This window comes from Bubalus bubalis, chromosome X, assembly GCF_019923935.1.
Source record: "Bubalus bubalis isolate 160015118507 breed Murrah chromosome X, NDDB_SH_1, whole genome shotgun sequence".
NCBI classification, from domain to species: domain Eukaryota; kingdom Metazoa; phylum Chordata; class Mammalia; order Artiodactyla; family Bovidae; genus Bubalus; species Bubalus bubalis.
The window spans coordinates 121,952,065-121,973,263 of NC_059181.1; the positions used below are offsets into that span (position 1 = coordinate 121,952,065).

The window sequence follows — 21,199 nt, forward strand, 5'->3', positions numbered from 1 at the left end:
ATATATCATATTTACAATGATTATACACATAGGTCCCTGGAGGAGGAAATTGCAATATACTCCAGTATTCTTGCCAGGAAAATCCCATGGACCAAGAACCTGGTAGGCTGTATGTAGTCCACAGGGTCCCATAGAGTGGGACATGACTGAGCATGCAAATGCACATAGGTGCAAGCATCTAACAATGACTGAAATATATCTTATTAAAAATTGATTTTTTAATTTCTCCTTTATATTATAGTTGTGGTATTATACTGATGTCTCTTGAAACTATGTGTAAGACAAGTGTAATTATCTAGTATCTATTAAAATTATTTTACAACAGCAAAGGGAAAAGGATAAAACATTTGTTATTAAAAGAAGATATTAATCTGATAGGGTTGAGCTCCATTCCCTCACTTTACTATGGGGAAACTGAAGTCCAGAAAAGAAAATGAACCTGCTCAAGGTCAAGTATGAGTTTGAAGTAAACCAGTACCAAAATTCTCTGATTCTCAAATTCAGTTATTGGTCTATAGTGCCTGAAAATCAGGAATGCATCTTGCAAAAAAATGCAAGACCTGTGGCTAGGGTCTCAAGCTAGCCCACAGCTAAAGCTTATATAACTCACATACACAGATACATAGCTAAAATTAATGTGATTAGAGTGAAATCAAAAAAATCTTTAATTGGTGGTATAAACAGTAAGTTTTCTAAAGTAAAATATGATGAGTAGAAATACCTTAGCCCGGCATTCAAGGCCATTCAAAATGTGTTTCAAATCTACCTTTCTACGAATACTGTTTACACATAAACGATTAAAGTCTGGGGTGTTATACTGAATCTTTTTGGCCTTTATATACCCAGGACTTAACACCTGGCACCTAGGATGCACTTATTACCTATTGCTGAATGAATAAACAAATGAAAAAATTTCTTTCAGACAAATCTATTCACTGTTCCCCACATACACATGTACATTCTCACCTGGAAAGCCCTTCCTCTAGCCCCCCTCCAAATTCCTAAATTCCAGGTCTTTTAACTCAGTCTATGACCTTTCCCAAAATGCCTTACACATTCTACCCATGCTATCCAAACCATCCTCAGCATCCTTCAAGGACTAGCTCAAGGCCTCTCTGTTAAAAAGTCTTCCTAGCACCTGGGAGTTCTGCCCAGCCTGGGCCTAGATGGTGGGATCTGGCCTCCCCTGCCCACCAGAACCCCGGGGCTTCTGGGAACCAATCCAGCCCCTCCACCAACCCCCCAGGGCCTCGCCTTCTGGATGCCCCAGGGCCTGCTGGCCTCTAGACACTGTCTTCCTGCCAGAGCCCCGCCCTCCCCTGGGGGCTGTCTGTAAAGCCCTCCCATCCCCACCCTTTGTTCCCAGGCATAGTTCCTGCCCATTGTAAACTCATACCTTGGGGACTTCCCTGGCAGTCAGGGAAGCAAGATTTCACGTGTCAAAAAATAAATAGATAAAAAATTAAAATAAACTCACACCATTAAAGCGGCTGTTTTAAGAGCCTGGATTCTGTAGCCAACTTAATCTAGATTTATAATCCTTTACATTTGTGACCTTGGGCAAGTGACTTTATGAGTCTCAGTTTTATAGTCTATAAAATGAAGATTTAAAGGGAATTGCTGGTGGTCCAGTGGTTAGGACTTGGCACTTTCATTGCTGTGGCCTGGGTTCAATCCCTGATCAAGGAACTAAGATTCTGCAAGCCAAGAGGCCAAAAAAAAAATATGGGGATTTAAAATACCTGCCTTCAGAGTTAAGTATGAAAAATAAAGTTAAACTAGGTACTTTATAAAAATTCCCATGCTAGGCACATAATCATGCATGCCAAGTCGCTCAGTTGTGTCCAACTCTTTGCGACCCGGTGGACTGTAGCCCGCCGGGCTCCTCTGTCCATGGGATTCCCCAGGCAAGAATACTGGAATGGGTTGTCATGCCCTCCTCCAGGGGATCTCCCTGACCCAGGGATCGAACCCGCATCTCCTGCATTGGCTGGTGGATTCTTTACCACTGAGCCACCAGGGAAGCACCATGTCACCAACTAGAGACATTAATAATACTGCACTAGATTTACACCTTCCCTTTCTTCTAAGTGTAATTCTTATGTCTCCTGCATTGCATTACTGCTGAGCCACCAGAGAAGCCCAGGAACATAATAGACCCTCAAAAATATTTGTTATATAAACAGATGAATAAAAGGTCTTCATTTAAATGTTAATCATTATGGTCCCATCCTTCAGTAACTTCTGAACAAAATCATTATATAAACTATATATGAAAAAGTTGGCTTAAAGCTCAACATTCAGAAAACTAAGATCATGGCATCCAGTCCCATCACTTCATGGCAAATAGATGGGGAAACAGCAGAAACAGTGGCTGACTTTATTTTTCTGGGCTCCAAAATCACTGCAGATGGTGATTGCAGCCATGAAATTAAAAGACACTTACTCCTTGGAAGGAGTTATGACCAACCTAGACAGCATATTAAAAAGCAGAGACATTACTTTGCCAACAAAGGTCTGTCTAGTCAAGGCTATGGTTTTTCCCATGTTTGGATGTGAGAGTTGGACTGTGAAGAAAGCTGAGCACCAAAGAATTGATGCTTTTGAACTGTGGTGTTGGAGAAGACTCTTGAGAGTCCCTTGGACTGCAAGGAGATCCAACCAGTCCATCCTAAAGAAGATCAGTCCTGGGTGTTCATTGGAAGGACTGATGTTGAAGGTGAAACTCCAATACTCTGGCCACCTGATGCGAAGAGCTGACTCATTTGAAAAGACCCTGATGCTGGGAAAGATTGAGGGCAGGAGGAGAAGGGGACAACAGAGGATGAGATGGTTGGATGGTATCACCAACTCGATGGACATGGGTTTGGGTGGACTCCGGGAGTTGGTGATGGACAGGGAGGCCTGGTGTGCTGTGGTTCATGGGGTCGCAAAGAGTCAGACACGACTGAGCCACTGAACTGAACTTGTGGATAATGGGAGCCAGGTTTCTCAATATCGGAGAAAGAAGTTACAGATCAGCAAGGGGAAAGGGCTAGCACGACCACTGCAGTCAGAGAGATCAGTATGAATTCCTATTTATCATCTTTATTTTATCCATTTATTTTTATATTTTCCCATTTACAATTAGAAAATAATCTATGGAGTGCTACTTTGTGACTGTGAGAATAACCCAGTTTCTCCAGCACTCAGTCATCTACAGTTTTAATATCCTTTAATCAATTATTGACCTGAATCAATTATTTAGTTGGAGGATGAAAGGAGACTTATTTTCTTTTTTTTCCTCTTTACTGCACTGTCTGGCATGTGGGATGTTAATTCCCCGACCAGGGACTGAACTTGTGCCCCCAGCATTGGAAGCAAGGCGTTCTAACCACTGAACCACTGGGAAAATCCAGAAAAAGAGACTTATTTTCAAATTCTGTCATTCCCACTGAAGCAATTCAATAAATGATAATTAAGTACACAGCTTCTCATTTGTCCACTGAAAGCTATGTTATAGGTTCAATACAATTTTTTATTGTAGAGAATTGAACTTTCATTTGCATAATATTAAATTTAAAATAATATAATCTCACCCAGTTTAAATTTAAATAATGCAGAAGAAAATTTAATCATATGGCAAGTGTTTACATCATATGGTTAAGTTAAAAGGGCAGGTTACAAAACAATGTAGCTCATCCAATTCTTACAACCTAATGATACCACTAGTAGCAAGCATTGTTTGAGCTCCTTCTTTGTGTCAGAAACCATACCACGTGCCTTTAGTTATATTTCCTTATTTCAATTTCACACCTGTGATGTAGATAATTACTATTATTGACCCCATTTTACAAATGAAGAAACTGAAGATTGAAGTGGTAAATGGTAGGCAAGATCTAGTACAGTAAGTAGTGGTAGAAAACAGGCACTCAAACCCAGCTGTCTGATTTCAGAATTATCTCTTAATTCCATACAGCAAAATTTTCATGGTGGTTCTCAGCACATGGTGGTATTCTAAATGACTTTTATTTACATTTTGTGATCTTTCTATATTTTTACAATGAACATGAATTACTACTATAATTTTTTTTTTACTTAAAACAACTGACAAGGACCTACTAAATAGCACAGGAAACTATACTCGCTATTATGTAATAACCTATAAGGGGAAAGAATCTAAAAAAGAATATATATATATATATATATATATATATATGCGTGTGTGTAACTGAATCTGTGCTGTACACCTGAAACTTACATGACATTGTATATCACCTATAGTTAAATAAATTTTTTTAATTTAAAATGTAAAAATTTCTAGTTTAATAGAATCTTGTAAGCTACTGTAAGACACAACAACCATATACACCTAGTGTACACATAGTAGAATCTGCAGTGGGATAGAAATGTTACTCCAGAATAGTACTCCATAGTCAAAGACGAGTCTAAACTGTTGAGTTAGACTCAGTCAAAGGTTTCTCTCTTAGGAGACTTTAAAACACTAATGTGGGCTTCCCAGGTGATTCAGCAATAAAGAATCTGCCTACCAAGCAGGAGTGTGAATTTGATCCCTGAGTCGGGCAGGTCTCCTAGAGAAGAAAATGGCAACCCACTCCAGTATTCTTGCCTGGGAAATTCCATGGACAGAGGAAGCCAGTGGGCTACAGTCCATAGGGTCGAAAAAAGTCAAACATTGCAACTAAAAAACAATATCAAACACTCATGTGCTTTGTGAAGCTACAAAAGCACAGTAGGAAGTAGCATTTTCCAAACTTATTTGACTAGCATTCTTGGGAATGCACTTTGGAACATGTTGATATGTACGATTATCACTGGGTAAAAAATTTAAAAAAAAAAACACAAACATTTTCAACCCAAGACAGAAAATAAAGAAACAGCACCATCAGAGATATTCATAACCACTCTTCCTGGCGCCCTCCCCACAACTGTAACAGCAACTTTCTGGTGTTCAAATACAGAATATTGTGGTTAAAAGCAATTAAGTAAAGGCAAAAAAAGAATATTGTGGCTTAGTGCATTCTCACTGTATAAGTGTACTCTGCACCTATGAGCTACTTTTGCATAAGACACCTGTAAAGCAAGCGGTCCTGTATCTGAGAGAAGGCATAGGAAACACTGTGTGTCTACTACTGGCTAGGAGCTGTGCTAAGTATTTTATATGTTTGTTCACTTATCTCTGCTAGCAATCACATGAGGTGACTATTTTATCCCCATTTTACAGGTCAGGAAATACAGGCTCAATGTAACCTGCCCAAGTTCACACAGCAAAGAAATGTCAAAGCCAGGATTCAGACCTTGGGTTTGTCTGGTTCTTTCCATTGTACCACATCTGGAAGCCACAGGCCTTCTAAGCACCTTAAATGAGTTTCAATGGGAAGGAAAATTCCTCTTCTGAAATAGCTCCCAGGATTAAGGAAGTTAAAGAACAAGGAGTTGAGATCTAACCCCAAATAAGGCAATTCCCCCAAAACCCCCATATGCTACGCTGCTGCTGCTGCTGCTAAGTCGCTTCAGTCGTGTCCAACTCTGTGTGACCCCATAGACGGCAGCCCACCAGGCTCCCCCGTCCCTGGGATTCTCCAGGCAAGAACACTGGAGTGGGTTGCCATTTCCTTCTCCAATGCATGGAAGTGAAAAGTGAAAGTGAAGTCGCTCAGTTGTGTCTGACCCTCAGCGACCCCATGGACTGCAGCCCACCAGGCTCCTCCATCCATGGGATTTTCCAGGCAAGAGCACTGGAGTGGAGTGCCATGCCTTCTCCGCCCATATGCTACAGCTGCATCTAAACTTGCACTTTAGCTCTTTTGACTGCCACAGTTGCTTCCAGCAGGCAGACAGACCACTAACACCATACCATGTAGGCCTCTGGCTTGAGTCTAAACTTCAGTTTAGATGTGCTTTCCCTTCACATTTCCTGTAAGCATAAGCGTTCTTACACTTAAATTTTTTTATTTTATTATTTTTTTCTTCCAGCTTTACTGAGTATAATTGATATACAGCACTGTATACATTTAAGGTGTACAACATAATGATGGGACTTAACATATGTCATGAAATCATGACCAGAATAGGTTTAGTGAGCATCCATCATCTCATATAGATACAAAATTAAAGAAATTAAAAAATATGTTTTCCTTAAGATCAGAACTCCTAGGATTTACTCCCAACTTTCATATATAACATACAGCATTAATTATATTTATCATGATGTACATTACATCCCTAGCACTTATTTATCTTATAACTCCAAGTTTGTAGTTATGACCACCATCATTTAATTCCTCCCTCCCCTCATCCCCTGCTTCCAGTAACCACAAATCTAATCTCTTTCTCTCAGTTTGTTTTTGAAGTATAATTGACCTACAAATCTGTCAGTTCTTGTTACACAACATAGTGATTCAATATTTCTATACATTTCAAAATGATCACCACAAATAAGTCTGTTACCATCCTACACTTAATTTTAATAGCCAATTGATAAGTGATAAAAATGTATAAGAGCTTCCACTCTTCAATCTACTTCTGATAATAGCTTGGAGTCGGAATACTATTTTCAATCACTAGGGAAAGGTTATTTTAATTTCTTCAGGGTGTACTTCATTCCTTTTCCCAGATTACACTTCTGTGTTTCATCCAGAGATTAGAAGACTGGACTATACTTATTGGACTGGTAAATTGCCTGTTTTCACCAATTGTATTTTGGGTAAACTGCAGGATGTAGGATCAAGTAATCCTGACCTCTAGCTGGATGACTCAAAGTACACACACACCTCTCTAACATAAACGCTTCTCATTTTCTTTACAGTAACTCTGTAGGCAGAAAATATAATAGACCTTTAATATAGACAGCCAGAATGGAATAGTGGAAAAACTATGAGTTTGGGGCCAAACAGACCTGAGTTTGAATATCACTTCCACCTCCTGCTAGCTATGATCTGGAGAAAATTACTTCAGCTCACTGGGCTTCAGGATCCTCATTTATAAAATGGAGATAACCACTCTAGGTGATACATAGGGACAAAAGCAAGGCATCCCCAAACTGGAATTGCTTTGAGAATGAGATTAGGAAGAATTGTGTTATAATGGCTGTCAGGCCATCTATAGAAATGACACAAACCAAGCACAATTTGTAAGTGTTCAAAGAGATTTGAGACCTGATCCCAAATAAGGTGATTAGGGTTTTGTCTCAGGAAAGCACATCCAAAGCTGTAAGAAATAAGCCTTGTATAAAATCAAGTATAATCAAAGCTGAATCAAAAATATGACACATAGTCTTTAAGAAAAACTATAAAGAGAAATACATATACCTACATAGTGATAAAAAGTTTTCCCTATGAAAGGAAAGCCCCAGTGTTCATTTTCTGGAGAAGTACCTCTAATACTGTCCAAGGCTAAGAGTACCTGACCCATGAATATAAATATCTGGTCCATGTGCCATATGAATATCATCTTTTAATACTTGTCTTCCTTTTTCTCTGGGGTCCTATGTTCACCAAGAAACTTTCTACTTATTCTATTCTGTTTATATTTGTTTTCTCATATCTCTTTATCATAGGCAGATGTGCTAACCAGCTAACATGAATGATGTGGTCAACGAGGCATTTAGATTTCTCCAAATAAATTATGAAATTGGTGTTCTGGTTTATATATTGGACCCTTAGGAGTTAGCCTAGTATGAATCTATCTCACTTTGTTATACTCACAGAATTAAAATTCTGAAGCAAGATTTTTTAAATTGACAGAAACCTAGTATTGCTGAGCATGCTAGGGAACAACCTAGCAACTTTTTTGTGAAGAATTTGGTAATGTGTTATCAAAATGTGTACACCCTGGGACTTCCCTGGTGGTCCAGTGGCTAAGACTCTGTGCTCCCAATACAGGGTCCCGGGTTTGATCCCTGATAAGGGAACTAGATCCCACACGCTGCAACTAAAGATCTTGCATGCAACAACAAAGATCAAAGATCCTGTGTGCTGCAACTAAAACCCAGAGCAGGCAAACAAATAAATATGTCTTTTTAATGTTTACACCCTGTTACCTAAATTCCTACTTCTAGGACTTTAATGCAAGCCTGGTAGGCTACAGTCCATCGGGTCGCAAAGAGTCGGACACGACTGAGCGACTTTATTTTCATTTCATAGGATAGTTATATACTTGATTTGGAAGAAAAAGTAAGATTATGGCATGGAATACTTACTTCAAATTTCACAGAATAAGTGTAGATGATGTTCAACTTGTCTGTAGAGTCTCCAGGGATTTCCATAGGGGTTCCATTGCAAGTTAGATGGTTTTCATCTACATGTTTGTAGCTAGTAAAAGAGAGGGAGAAAAGGAAGGGAAGGGAATTTTTATACCAAATTGAAATTGTAAATTTCTGATTCATGGCTCTTTGGGCATGTAATAACAGCAGGCTGATAAAAATGGGCCTTTTATTATATTCTGCATTTAAAACTCTTTACAATTTAAAATATTCTTGTTTCTAAATGTCCCTAACATGCAAATAGACTCAATATTCTGCTGAAAACACAATACTTAAGAACTTTCTCTTTGCCTGTGGATAATTTTTTTTTAATCCTTCTGTTAGTAAATGGCTTTATTTTTCATCTTTCATCCCATCCCTCTCTTCTATATACTAAAAAAAAAAATCTATCTTGTAACCTCAACTATAGTTAGAAAATCAAATAGATGAGACAGAAGTCATATTTATAAGCACCCAGAGATTTGAGGGCCTACTGTATGTAAAATGCCATGCTTAGCCATAAAAGGGCCTGAGGATATATCTATGTGAACCTTTTGTGTTTGAAAAAGAGAATGATTATTAAAACCCAAAGATGGAAAACAAAAACTAGAGAAGCTTGAAACTAGACAGGACTGGTGAAGCTAGCAAATGCCTGGTCAGAAATAAAGTGACTCTTCCATTTCTTGAAAAATAAAAGAATAAAGGAGAGAGAGAAAAATCAAAAGGAGAAACTATGTTGCTTCATTTTTGAATTAGTTAACTCAACATACAGTTTACCCCGTGGTTTCTGTCTAAAGATTAATATGCAATCCTGATGAGAGTATTATCTCTACACATACATGCACAATCAAACCACTCACTCACAACTGCAAAGGTTATTGGTGTGCACATCTTTTGTATTCATTCTTGTAACCCTACTGTCTGGTCCATAATGTGCCCTTACAAGTGTAGGATAAAGGTATTCTATTTAAAGCCAAAATACATTTTAAAATAGCTATGAATTAGAGAAATCATAATTGTTAAGGCTACAGGTCAACATTTCACACTGAAGGGAAAAATTAAATTACTGCATGATAATGCATATCAAGTATGCTCTGACGTACGGGTCTTAAACCCCGTACAGGGAAGATCTGCATTTCATTTAAGAGACTATGTGGCAAAAATTCTATAAAGGTCTCTAATCAAGTTAGAAGCACTATTTTAAACCACTGGCCTTATATATGGATTGTATAAGGCCTTCCAAGCCACTTTCACAACTTCAACTTTTACTCTGAGATGGGAAGTCACTGGAAGAGTCTAAGTGGAGGATTGACACGAGCTGAAATTTAAAAAGGCTCACGTATATGTATGGCTGAGTCCCTTCGCTATTCACCTGAAACTATGACAACATTGTTAATCATCTATACCCCAACACAAAATAAAAGTTTAAAATGAAAAAAAAATAAAAAGGAATGCTCTGAATGCTGTATTGAGAAAAGGTTATGAGAAGACAAGGGTAGCAGCAAGGAGACCAGCTAGGTTTCTGCAACAACCAGGTAAGGTATGACAATGTCCCGGACCAGCTGATAGTGCTGGAGGTGATAAGAAGTGGTGTGTTCTAAATACGTTTTTAAAATAGAGCCACATGGGTTATTCCATGGTGGTCTCTGGGCTTCTATCACAGGGAGCATGGGATCCATCCCTGGTCTAGTAACTAAGATTCCACAAGCCATATGGTGCTGCCAAAAAAAAAAAAAAAAAAAAAAGCCAGAACCACATGATATACTAAAGGATTGGACCAGATATAGGGTATGAGGGAAGAATGATAAAGAGAAATCAAGGGTGATGTCATGGTTTGGGGGTCTGAGCAACTAGAAGGATATAGTTGCCATCTACTGAGATGGAGAAGACAACAAGAGAAATGGGTTTGGAGGGAAGATTAGAAGATTATTTGGGGACATGTTAAGTTGGAAATGCCTATTAGACATCCAAGTGGCAAATAGACAGCTAAATATACAGGTCTAGAGACCTAAGAGGGGCTTCCCAGGTGGCATTAGTGGTAAAGAATCTGCCTGCCAATGCAGGAGACACAGTAGACATGGGTTTGATCCCTAGGTCAGGAAGAGCCCCTGGAGGAGGGCATGACAACCCTCTCCAGTATTCGTGCCTGGAGAAACCCATGGACAGAGGAGACTGGTGGGCTATGGCCCATAGAGTAGCAAAGAGTCGGACATGACTGAAGCAACTGAGCACACACACAGAGACTTAAGTGTCATTGTGGTATCTGATGCCAGGAGACAGGGTAAGATCACCAAGGTGAGTATAAATAAAGAGGCAGAGCTCAAATACTGAGTTCTAGAGCCCTCTGATATTAAGAGCTTGGAGGAAAGAGGGACTTCCCTGGCAGTCCAGTGGTTATGACTCCATACTCTCACTGCCAAGGGCCCAGGTTCAACCCCTGGTTGCAGAACTAAAATCCCACAACCGTGTGGTAAACCCAAAAACGACAAAAAAAAAAGAAAGAGAGGTTGGAGAATTTGGAAGACTGATGAGCAGCCAGTGAAACGAGAGAAAACCAGGAAGTGCTAACCCAAAAGCCAATGCAGCAGGTGTTTTAAGGAAAAAGAGATAATCAGCTATGGCAACCATCAGGGAAATTAACAGGGTACAGTACCTGAAAGAAAACACAAGACTTTAGACTTAGAAAACCATTAGGCCTAACTCACATCTATGACCTTGAGCAGACTGCCCAATTCTGAAAAAGATGAATTTTAACACAGTCCTTATTCTCAGGGGGACCAAATAAATGAGCTTTACTGTGATTAGATAAAAGTTTTATTGCATGCATACATCAGTGATTACCATGAGCAGGATAGATAAATACAGCTCTAAAAAATGATTTTCTTGGCTTTTTTTTAACTCTGTCTGAGCCTGAGAGTATGAAATGTGCCTGTAAGCACTAAATTTGATTTTCGTATAGCTGATGAGATTAGCTTCCTATATCATACTTTGTATGTTAACTACCTTTCTACCCAAATGACTTTCAACAGGAGCAGCCATTCTGAGTCAGATCTCACAGTCCATGAACCTAAAATTCTATTCCCACTTATCAGAAGTGACATACACAAGAAGCATGGGTGATTGCCCTTGACTATGGTTAGCATTCCCTGGCCTCTCTGGGTAGCTCTTTTTATCCTGTTAATGATAAACACGCCCTGATCCTTTTAATCTTTCTTTCATTCCCTATCTGCAATACCTTATGAAATAAATCTTCAAAAAATTTTAACATAGCCACTAATTTCCAAAAGAATATCTTTTTACAAAGATAAATCAGAGTTGGAAAGTACCAGTGTTCTTCATCTTCTGGGGTCTTGTTTATCTAATGAAATATATGGACCCTTTTACCCAGAAAAATACACATCAATAAAAACTGGGTTTGATGCATCAGAATCTATATTCAGTTCAGTTCAGTTCAGTCGCTCAGTCGTGTCCGACTCTTTGCGACCCCATGAATTGCAGCACGCCAGGCCTCCCTGTCCATCACCAACTCCCGGAGTTCACTCAGACTCACGTCCATCGAGTCAGTGATGCCATCCAGCCATCTCACCCTCTGTCATCCCCTTCTCCTCCTGCCCCCAATCCCTCCCAGCATCAGAGTCTCTTCCAATGAGTCAACTCTTTGCATGAGGTGGCCAAAGTACTGGAGTTTCAGCTTCAGCATCTATATTAAAATTAACCCTAACCCCAAATTCTGTCCCCTCCTTTTGTAGATGAGGAAATTGAGCCTGTGAGACATCAAGTTAATGTACCCAGGGCCAAAAGCTTGGTACAGTACATTCTTTAACTATTCTTACCTTTTGGTCATTAGTTGTGACAGATGGAACAACCTTGGCTAAAATAAAATAGGCTAGTAGACTTAAAAACAATGAAATCTGATGCATCTTGATGAACTTAGGGTTGACTTCCAAAATGGAACCAGCAGATATGAGACTAAAATCCAAATTTCCAAATTCCTTGTTCTGTGTTCAGAAAACTATACCACACTTACCTCCTTTAATATTTCACCTTAGTCTCAAAGGATAACTTCCTCCATCCTAATATATCAGATTTTGTAACATTTTACCCATATCTATCACGATTTGATTCTCCTCCCTCTTTTAATTGAAGAGTACCAATCTTATCCTACAGTTTCAAAGAATCTTGAAGTTAGAACATCATTTGCACCTATCCAGTCTCTTATCCAATGCAGAACTGCCCTTGAAATTCATTAAGTATTCACTTACTAGGGACCAGACACTACGCTGGGTGCTTAATTATGAAATCTCTAAGAGCTGGGTCATCTAGGCTCTTCCTACAAACATCTAGGGATTAACTACTCACTACTTCTTGAGAGTGCTTATTCAACTGTTAGAGAGCTCTAACTGCTAGCAGATTCTTCCTCAAACCCAGCTGATACCTGCCTAATAGACTCCACTGTAACTAGAATTCTCCTCTGAACAAACACAAACCTTAACATAATCAAACCTTAACGTAATCTCTGTCATATGGCAGCAACTAAAGAAGAGTTAGGACACCCTCAATAAGGCTATTCTCTTCCAGATCTGTCAGTTCTTTCTCACACTACATGTTACTCGCATGCTTACTATAAGTAAAAGGGAATAAAATTGTCTATTTGATTTTTTAAACTTTATGTCTAAGGTTATATCACACATATATCCTAAAAATTAAAATTCTGGTGAGATCTTCTACATTTTGAATTAATTTTTAAATTAATGGAACTAATTTAAAAGATATTCTATAATTACCTTTTGGGCTCAAGTCTAGCAGAAACCAATTTTGAAACATACCAATCTACTTCATTTTCACTGTGATATGTAATGGTAATATCAACATGGTTGAAGATGTAGTAAGTATTAGTTTTGTTGAATTCAGGCTGCAAAAATATAAAGAAATTTGAAAGAAGTTTGAATGTTTCCTATAAACTCAAAAATATAAATTGTGAGCATGGAATGAAAATGGGATATATTAGTTCTAAAAAACCAAGCCATAAATTAAGAATACTGAAGTGTAAATGTGTTTTTATAAGATTAAAAGTGCAGCCCTGAACATCTGGCCTAAAATTAATATGTTACCTAATTCTATTGTCTTAAACAGTTGTTACAAAGGAATAATATTGAAAATGTAAAATTCACAAATGCATACATTGCTGGTTTTAACCACACAAAAATATGAAGTAATGCAAATAAACTAATAAAATGTTATAGGTACTTAAAGTTTAAGCATATCAAGAGTTTGGCCTTTATTTATGGTTAAAGTAAGGAAACAAGAAAAAATAGAAGACGTGTTGCAGAATGCAAACTGTGGTGTCTCTGGGTAGTGAGACTACAGGCATTCATTTTTCCACTGGTTCTTTAGATTTTTCTGTACTTACCAAATTTTGTATAATGAGGGTATATTTACATTTATAATCAGAGGCATAAAACAGAGGCATCAAAAAGTGAATTAAACTCTATCAGTCAAGTACTCATTAGTTCGTTCCCTAACAGCCACAACTATATCTGTAGGTAATTATTCTACATCAATGCTTCTTAAACTTGAAAGTTTATTCAAATCACCCAGGGATCTTGTTAAAATGCAGATTCTGACTCACTGGGCCTAGGGTGAGACTTGAGATTCTATATGTCTAACAAGCTCCCAGGTGGTGCCGATGCTACTGGTCCTGGAACACACTTTGAGAACCACTGCTCTAATTCAGAAGAAAGAAAACTTCTGACTGCTCTTTTCTGGTAAAAGTGGTTAAGGGAGAATGAACGATTATTTTTCCATAAGGATGTGGGAGAAGCTTCTGTATAAGACTTATGATGGGTTGGACTATCCCCCAGTACAGTTAAATGAAAGATAATATAACCATACAGAGAAATACAATGCAGCTACAGTAGATCTGCACGTACTGGTATGGAGGTATGGCCATGCTATACACTAATAGAAGCAGCACTGTGCTTAGTCACTCAGTCACATCCAACTCTTTGTGACCCCACGGACTCTAGCCCTCCAGGCTCCTCTGTCCATGGGGATTCTCCAGGCAAGAATACTGGAGTGGGTTGCCGTGCCCTCCTCCAGCAGATCTTCCCCACCCAGGGACTGAACTCAGGTCTCCCGCATTGCAGGTGGATTCTTCACCATCTGAGCTGCCAGGGAAACTCAAGAATTCTGGAGTGGGTAGCCTCTTTCTCCAGGGGGTCTTCCCAACCCAGGAATTGAACTGGGGTCCCCTGCATTGTAGGCAGATTCTTTACCGGCTAAGCTACCAGGAAAGCCCCAGAAGCAGCACAGCATAGGGGTTAAAGAAGTGGACTCCACAGTCAAATTGCCAAGGTTGAAGACTCAGGTATGGCATGTACCAGCCTGTGTGATGTTGGCCAAGTTGCTTAACCAATCAGTGTCTTGATTTCTGCACCTTTACTGTAGACATCATAACAGGGTGTGTGTTAGTTGCTCAGTCGTGTCCAACACTTTGTGACCCCATGGTCTGTCCATGGAATTCTCCACACAAGAATACTGGAGTGGGTTGTCATTCCCTTCTCCAGGGGATCTTCCCAACTCGGGGATTGAACCCGGGTCTCCTGCATTGCAGGCAGATTCTTTACCATCTGAACTACAGGGTGCTGAAAGCATTAAATCAACGCATGAAAAGCATTTCAACTACCATGAGGCATAAAGTACTGGATCTGAGAGATAACATGGTAACAAGGTCCTTCAGGATCTGAATCCTGCTTACTTCTCCAGACTCATCTGCTGCCATAGCCTCTACTTAAAAGCTGATGTTACTACAAAAGAATTCTTTATTCTGTGCTCTCACAGCACTCAGCTCATATCTGTGCCACTTATATCAGATTGTAGTCGGTGTATTTACATGTTTACATCCCCTAGTAAATTGTGTTCCCCATTTGATCACAAGGCTAGGAATTTTGTATGACTCATTCATTCATTCAACAAATATTTTTGAACATCTACTATGTGCCAGGCACTTCTCAAACATGTTCTCAGAGCTAATATCCTATAGATGTTCAAAAAATACAAGAGGCAGTTTGGGATGGTGCAAAGAGAACATAATTTGGATCAAAAAAACATTGGCATGAGGGAATTCCCTGGCAGCCGAGTGGTTAAAACTCAGTGCTTTCACTGCCATAGCCTGCGTTCAGTTCCTGGTTGGGAAACTAAGATCCTGCAAGCTGCATGGTGTGGCCAAAAAGCAACAACAACATTGAGATGGAATTCATGTTTTGCACATACAATCTTTTGTATGTCAATTTTTCTGGGCCTTGGTTTTCTTAGCTGTAAAATGGGGCTGTGGCTGCTGTTGCTTAGTTGCTCAGTCATGTCCGACTCTTTGCTATACTACGGACTGTAGCCCACCTGTAGCTCCTCTGTCCATGGGGATTCTCCAGGCAAGAGTACTAGAGTGGGTTTCCATGCCCTCCTCCAGGGAATCTGCCCAACCCAGGGATCGAACCCAGGTCTCCTGCATTGCAGGCAGATTCTTTACTACTGAACCACCAAGGAAGTCCATAAAATGGGGCTACCATCACTTAATTCATTAAATTATTAAGAGGAATAAGTGAGAAATCATATGGAAACAGCTAGTACAGTACTTGGCACAGAATAAGGAAGTCATTAAATGTTAGATTCCTTCCTACTAGATATTAAAATTATGCTTTAAAACTTTAACTAGATTTCCAATTCCCATCTTATTTGGGCCAAATCTCCTGCTGCAAAGCACAAATGATAAACATAACAAATATCTCCTTAAAAGCAACATGAGCATAGGATGTAGCACATTGACCCCTAATGTAAACTATGGACTTTAAGTGGTCACCATGTGATGCATCAATGCAGGCTCATCAGTTGTAATGAATGTCCCACTCTGGTGGAGGATGCTGAGAATGGAGGAGGTTATGTCTGTATGGCACAGAGGGTATATGGGAAATCTCTGTACCTTCCTCTCAATTTTACTATGAACCTAAACCTGCTCTAAAAAAACAGGCTTTAAAATTTAAAAAAGCAACATGAGGTGACAAGAAAGTAAGGAACTACCAATGCCAAATTCTTTTTTTTATTATTATTCTTATTTTTTTAATTAATTTTTTGGCCATGCCATGTGGCATATAGGATCTTAGTTCCTTGAACCAGGTATCAAACCCATGCCCCTTGCATTGGAAACCCAGAGTCTTAACCACTGGACTGCCAGGGAGGTCCCAATGCCAAATTCTAAGGGGAAGCAGCAAGCCAGAGAGGTCAGCTGGGTAAGGAAGCACTGATGCTGCTCTTGCCCTGAGGACACCTGCTAATTTGGGCAAACCTGAACTTCGGTTTGGGTAGCTTCCAAAGGAGGAGGAAGGGGGCGCTCAGGGAGGGCCCTCCCAGATGAGAAGGCTAATATGAAACCCTCTGCACACTAAGCTGAGACCACCTACCCCTTCCAAAAGCAACATTCTCAGGATAAAGGTGAGCCAGAAGTGAGCCTACTCCTATAGTCCCAATGGACTATTGGGAAGATGGCCTCAAAGATAAACAGAACCACATGCGGGTAGGGGGAGAGAAATAAACTATCCTTAAAAAAAATCATAGATTTGCAGGCTGGATTCACATCATCTAAGTTGCCTCAGGAAGTTTAAATTATGAATTTGCCTTAAGGTGTTCCCGGACTGGTCTTTCCCAAAGACACCATGTGGAAGTAAATGAAAATCCTCTCTGAAGGAAAGTACTTTGACCCTAGGACTCAAACTCCACAAATACTACTTGAGAACAATGAATATGAAGTCAAAATAACGAAGCATACAAGGAAAAAAGGAATCATGAGCGGGAACTAGCAGAAACAAATTTGTAAAGATTTCAGATCCAGGAATGATAGAGGCAGATTTAAAATTAACCAAACTTAATATATTTCAAAGACATCAAACACAAGTGTGAAAGCATGTGCATAAAATAGATAAGTATAAAATAATGACCTAGCAGATTTGAAAAACAACAAAACTTGTAGAAATAAGAAAGATTATTACTGAAATTTTAAAAGAAGGAACATGTGAAAAGAGAATTTATAGACTAGAAGATACACCAGAAGAACACAGTACAGAAAAAAAATAGAAAATACAGAAAAAAAGTTAAGACATGTAGAGAAGAAAAAAACACTTAACATAGCTTTAATTGGAGTCTAAAAAGGAAAGAAGAAAATATCTGACTATGGCTGAGAATTACAGAACTGATAAAAGGCACCAATCCAGGAAACTCAAGGAATTAACACCACGATTAAAAACACAGCAAAACAAAAATCCATAACCAGATGCATAATCATGAAACTGTATAACACCCTCTAAGAAATAGGTGACTGGAAGGTCCCTGGTAGCCTAGTGGCTAAGATTCTGAGCTTTCACTGCCTCAGCCCTGGTTCAGTCTCTGGTCAGGAAATTGAGATCCTGAAAACCATATGGTGTGGCCAAAAAAAAACAGTGACTAAGAAGTAGGTAGAAATGAAAAGACTATAACAGAAATTCAAACCTTAAATATTAGAAGAATTACAACAATAAAATGTAGACCACATAAAGACTTTTCAAAGAAATATCATATTTCATGGAATTGAAAATGCCACCATTTGCAAAATATCATTTTATGTGCTGCTAAAAAAATACACTGCCAATTAAACTTTAACATGCCATCAACTGGAAGACACATATTGATTTCATAAATGATAAAATATGGGGAAACATGAGTCTTAGAATCAATAAAATGTGGAATATCAAAATAGTAAACAAAATGTAATATAACAGAACTGAGAGTAAATGTCATAGCAATACATGTAAATGGATTTAACTCAGCCATTAAGAGGAAAAGATTTTTCAGAAGATGCCCTGAAGCAAAACCCAACATGTTGTATAAAAGAGACACATCCAAAAGAGATCTGGAAAGTTAAATTGAAAGGATAGGCAAAGTCACACCAAGCAAATGTATGCAAAAAGAAAACAGGTGAGTGGAATCTCCTCCTCCAGACATGATGGAAGAACACGAGACTCGATTTACTCTTTCACCTTAAACAATTTTTTCAAATGGTTAAAATATCTGAAAACGGTTTTCAGACCTTGGACAACAAAGAACATTAAGAGAGTGATCACCTAGAGAAGGGGAAGCCTCAAGCTTCCTTCCCAGAGTGAATTTCCAGGCTGTGGTGCAGGGAAGGGGTACCCAAGGAAGCCCCGCAATATCCCCAGTTGGGAAGACAAAGTTCAAAGTCCAGAGAGGCCAAGGGGGCTGGATTTTGTGGGGCAGAATACCAGAGACAGGGGAGCTACCCAGAGATTTCTGGAGATAAACGAAGGCTCTCTTTCATCAGAGTATTGATCAGTGCATGTGTGTAAGGTGTGCCAGTTATTGATTTATTGCCTCTCATTGCCAAATTCATGCTCTTTGACCTCTGTGAAAATTATCTGGGCCCTTTGAGGATTTTAACTAGGTTTCCTTTGCAAGCTGGCACTGAAAGAAGCTTTGTCAGTAGAGGGCGCTGCCTAGACGCTGCAAGAGAAAAGGTTTTTGTTTCCTGGTTGATGGAAGTTTACAGTTTCTGAAGCCTCAGCATCCTCTAAGGAATAGTGGATCCAGGTATCACAGTAAAAGAAAGAAACAAAAGACACCAGGTGGAGGAGGATGAACAAGCAGAGCACAGAAGACTTTTAGGGCAGTGAAACTACTCTGTAGGATATTATAACAGTGGACACATGTCATTATACATTTGTCCAAACCCATAAAATACACACAAGAGTGAACCCTAATGTAAACTACAGGCTTTAGGTGAAATGTGTATCACATTAATTAATGTGTATCACATAGTGCTATAATGTATATCTTCACTGTGTATCAATGAAGATTCATCAGTTGTAACAAATGTACCACATTCTGGTGAGTGATGTTGATAATGAGGGAAGCTATGCATGTGTGAGGGCAGAAGGCACCTGGGAAGTCTCTGTACCTGCCATTTCATTTTTCTTTGACCTAAAACTGCTCTAAATAATAAACCTATTTTTAAAAAGAGACATTATGTGCATCCTGATGAAAGAACACATCACTACCTTATCTTGTCAAAGAGATCAAACCTGAATCTAATCAAGCCACTAGATCCATCTATCAATTTCAAAGAAAACAGGGACAGAGGAAAATGTACCATTGTTTGGATGAATGATACAGGAATAGATAAATGTATAAATCTGTGATAAATCAAATCCAAAGATGCTAATTATAGAATCTAAGCGCTGGGTATCTGAGTGTCCACTATACAATTCATTCAGCTTTTCTGTGTGTTTAAAAATGCTCCCCCCAAAAAGAGAATGCTCAGTCCATGGGGTCGCAAAGAGTCAGGACACAACTGAGCAACTTCACTTTCACAAGAAAATATTGATAAAAGATATATAAAATGCTCAAGTTTAAACTATAGTGTTGAGAGATGTAAACTTGGGTCATAAAACTGTAAAAGAAACTCAAGGGAGTGATTAGGGTGAAAAGTTAGGATTGTGGTTATTTTAAGGGACGCAACAGAGTTTCAATGGGTAGGATACATGGATACCTTCTGAGGAGGCTGACCAAATTCAATTTCTTGATCTGGCTGACATTTACAAAGGTGTTCCCCTTATAATAGTTCATTAAACTTTATATCTGCTCTGTGTGGTTTTCTGTTATCTGTGTTTGTTTGTTTGTTTTAACAAAAAGGGTTTTTATTAAGTCCATATGCTTTGGAGAGTTCCCTGGTGGTCTAGTGGTTAGGATTTGGCGCTTTCACTGCCATGGCCATAGTTCAATCTCTGGTCAAGGAACTAAGATCCTGTAAACTACATGACCCAGCCAAAAATAAGAACCATTCCATATAGAATTTCATCTAGAGTATCAAACACAGACTTTATTTATCCAAATTTCTCCTATTCATTAACTTCTCTCTTCTGCTATTTGCTGCTTTTCCTCCCACATTCCCTATGTCAATGTTTACCATTGTGAAGAATATATATCACTGGGGATATATGAGATAATCTTAGGTAGTAGATGAAAAAACAATCTGTATTCTACTTTTCTATGTACTTGAAAATAGATGAATAAAATATATATGTACACTAAGCCTGTAATTTCTATAATTTCCTTTTAAATAAGTTTTTATAAGTTAAATTAGAGATAAATACATATTTGCCATCTCTTTTGCAGAGCATTGTATTAAGAAGTCTCCTAGACTGAGCCAGATGACTATTGAGGTCCTTAACAAAACAATAGCTTTTATAAAGCAATTATATTACAGGTTTTTTTTTAAAGGAAAAAAAAAAACTTTTGAAAAATAAAACAATTATTTTGTTACTACTTCTAAACTCTATCCCATTTATCTCAACTTTCTTACCTCGGAGTGATTTCTCTGTGCTCCAAGAATTGGAGCTTCTGGCCTTGGTCTTCTCTGTATTTCACTCCAAATCCTTATGCTTGTCAGATCTAAAGCCATTTGTCTTTATATCTTTACCTTTGCTAGTAATATCTCATAAATGAAATCATACAACCTGTAAAATTTTATTTCTGGCTTCTTTGGCTTAGTACAAGTTTGAGATCTCTCCATGTTGTGCATGTGTCAACAGTTTGCTCATTTTAATTGCTGAGTTGTTGTACAAGGAATGAATACCCCATATCGTCTTCATTTACTCATCTGCTGAGCGGCATTTACATTGTTTGCAGATGTTAGCTAACATAAATTGTTACAAATGTTTGTGTAAAAAAAAAAAAAGCCCCCTTTTTCCCAGGATGTCTTTACTGGAGATGGGAGAAGAGATGGAGTTTTCATGTAACTAGGACTTTTAGTGGCCTGCTCTGATATGCTGGAATCCCTGAGACATGTATACAAACTACACCTCAGGCCCCATGAGTCTTGTTAGATATGTCAAGCCTTTGATATTAAAAAAATACCTC

General features: G+C 38.7%; 1 protein-coding gene across 7 annotated transcripts in view; it reads right to left on the reverse strand.

Moving 5' to 3' along the window:
- Positions 1 to 21,199, reverse strand: part of LOC102396428 (transmembrane 9 superfamily member 2) — an 89,218-nt gene that overhangs the window by 55,787 nt on the left and 12,232 nt on the right. For all 7 annotated transcript variants that reach the window (XM_044936669.2, XM_044936667.2, XM_025276146.3 and 4 more), the window contains exons 6-7: positions 13,027 to 13,154; positions 8,201 to 8,312 (exon numbers count right to left, since the gene is read on the reverse strand). In XM_044936669.2, coding sequence (XP_044792604.1) covers positions 8,201 to 8,312; positions 13,027 to 13,154 — 240 coding nt within the window. The remainder of the gene's footprint in view (positions 1 to 8,200; positions 8,313 to 13,026; positions 13,155 to 21,199) is intronic.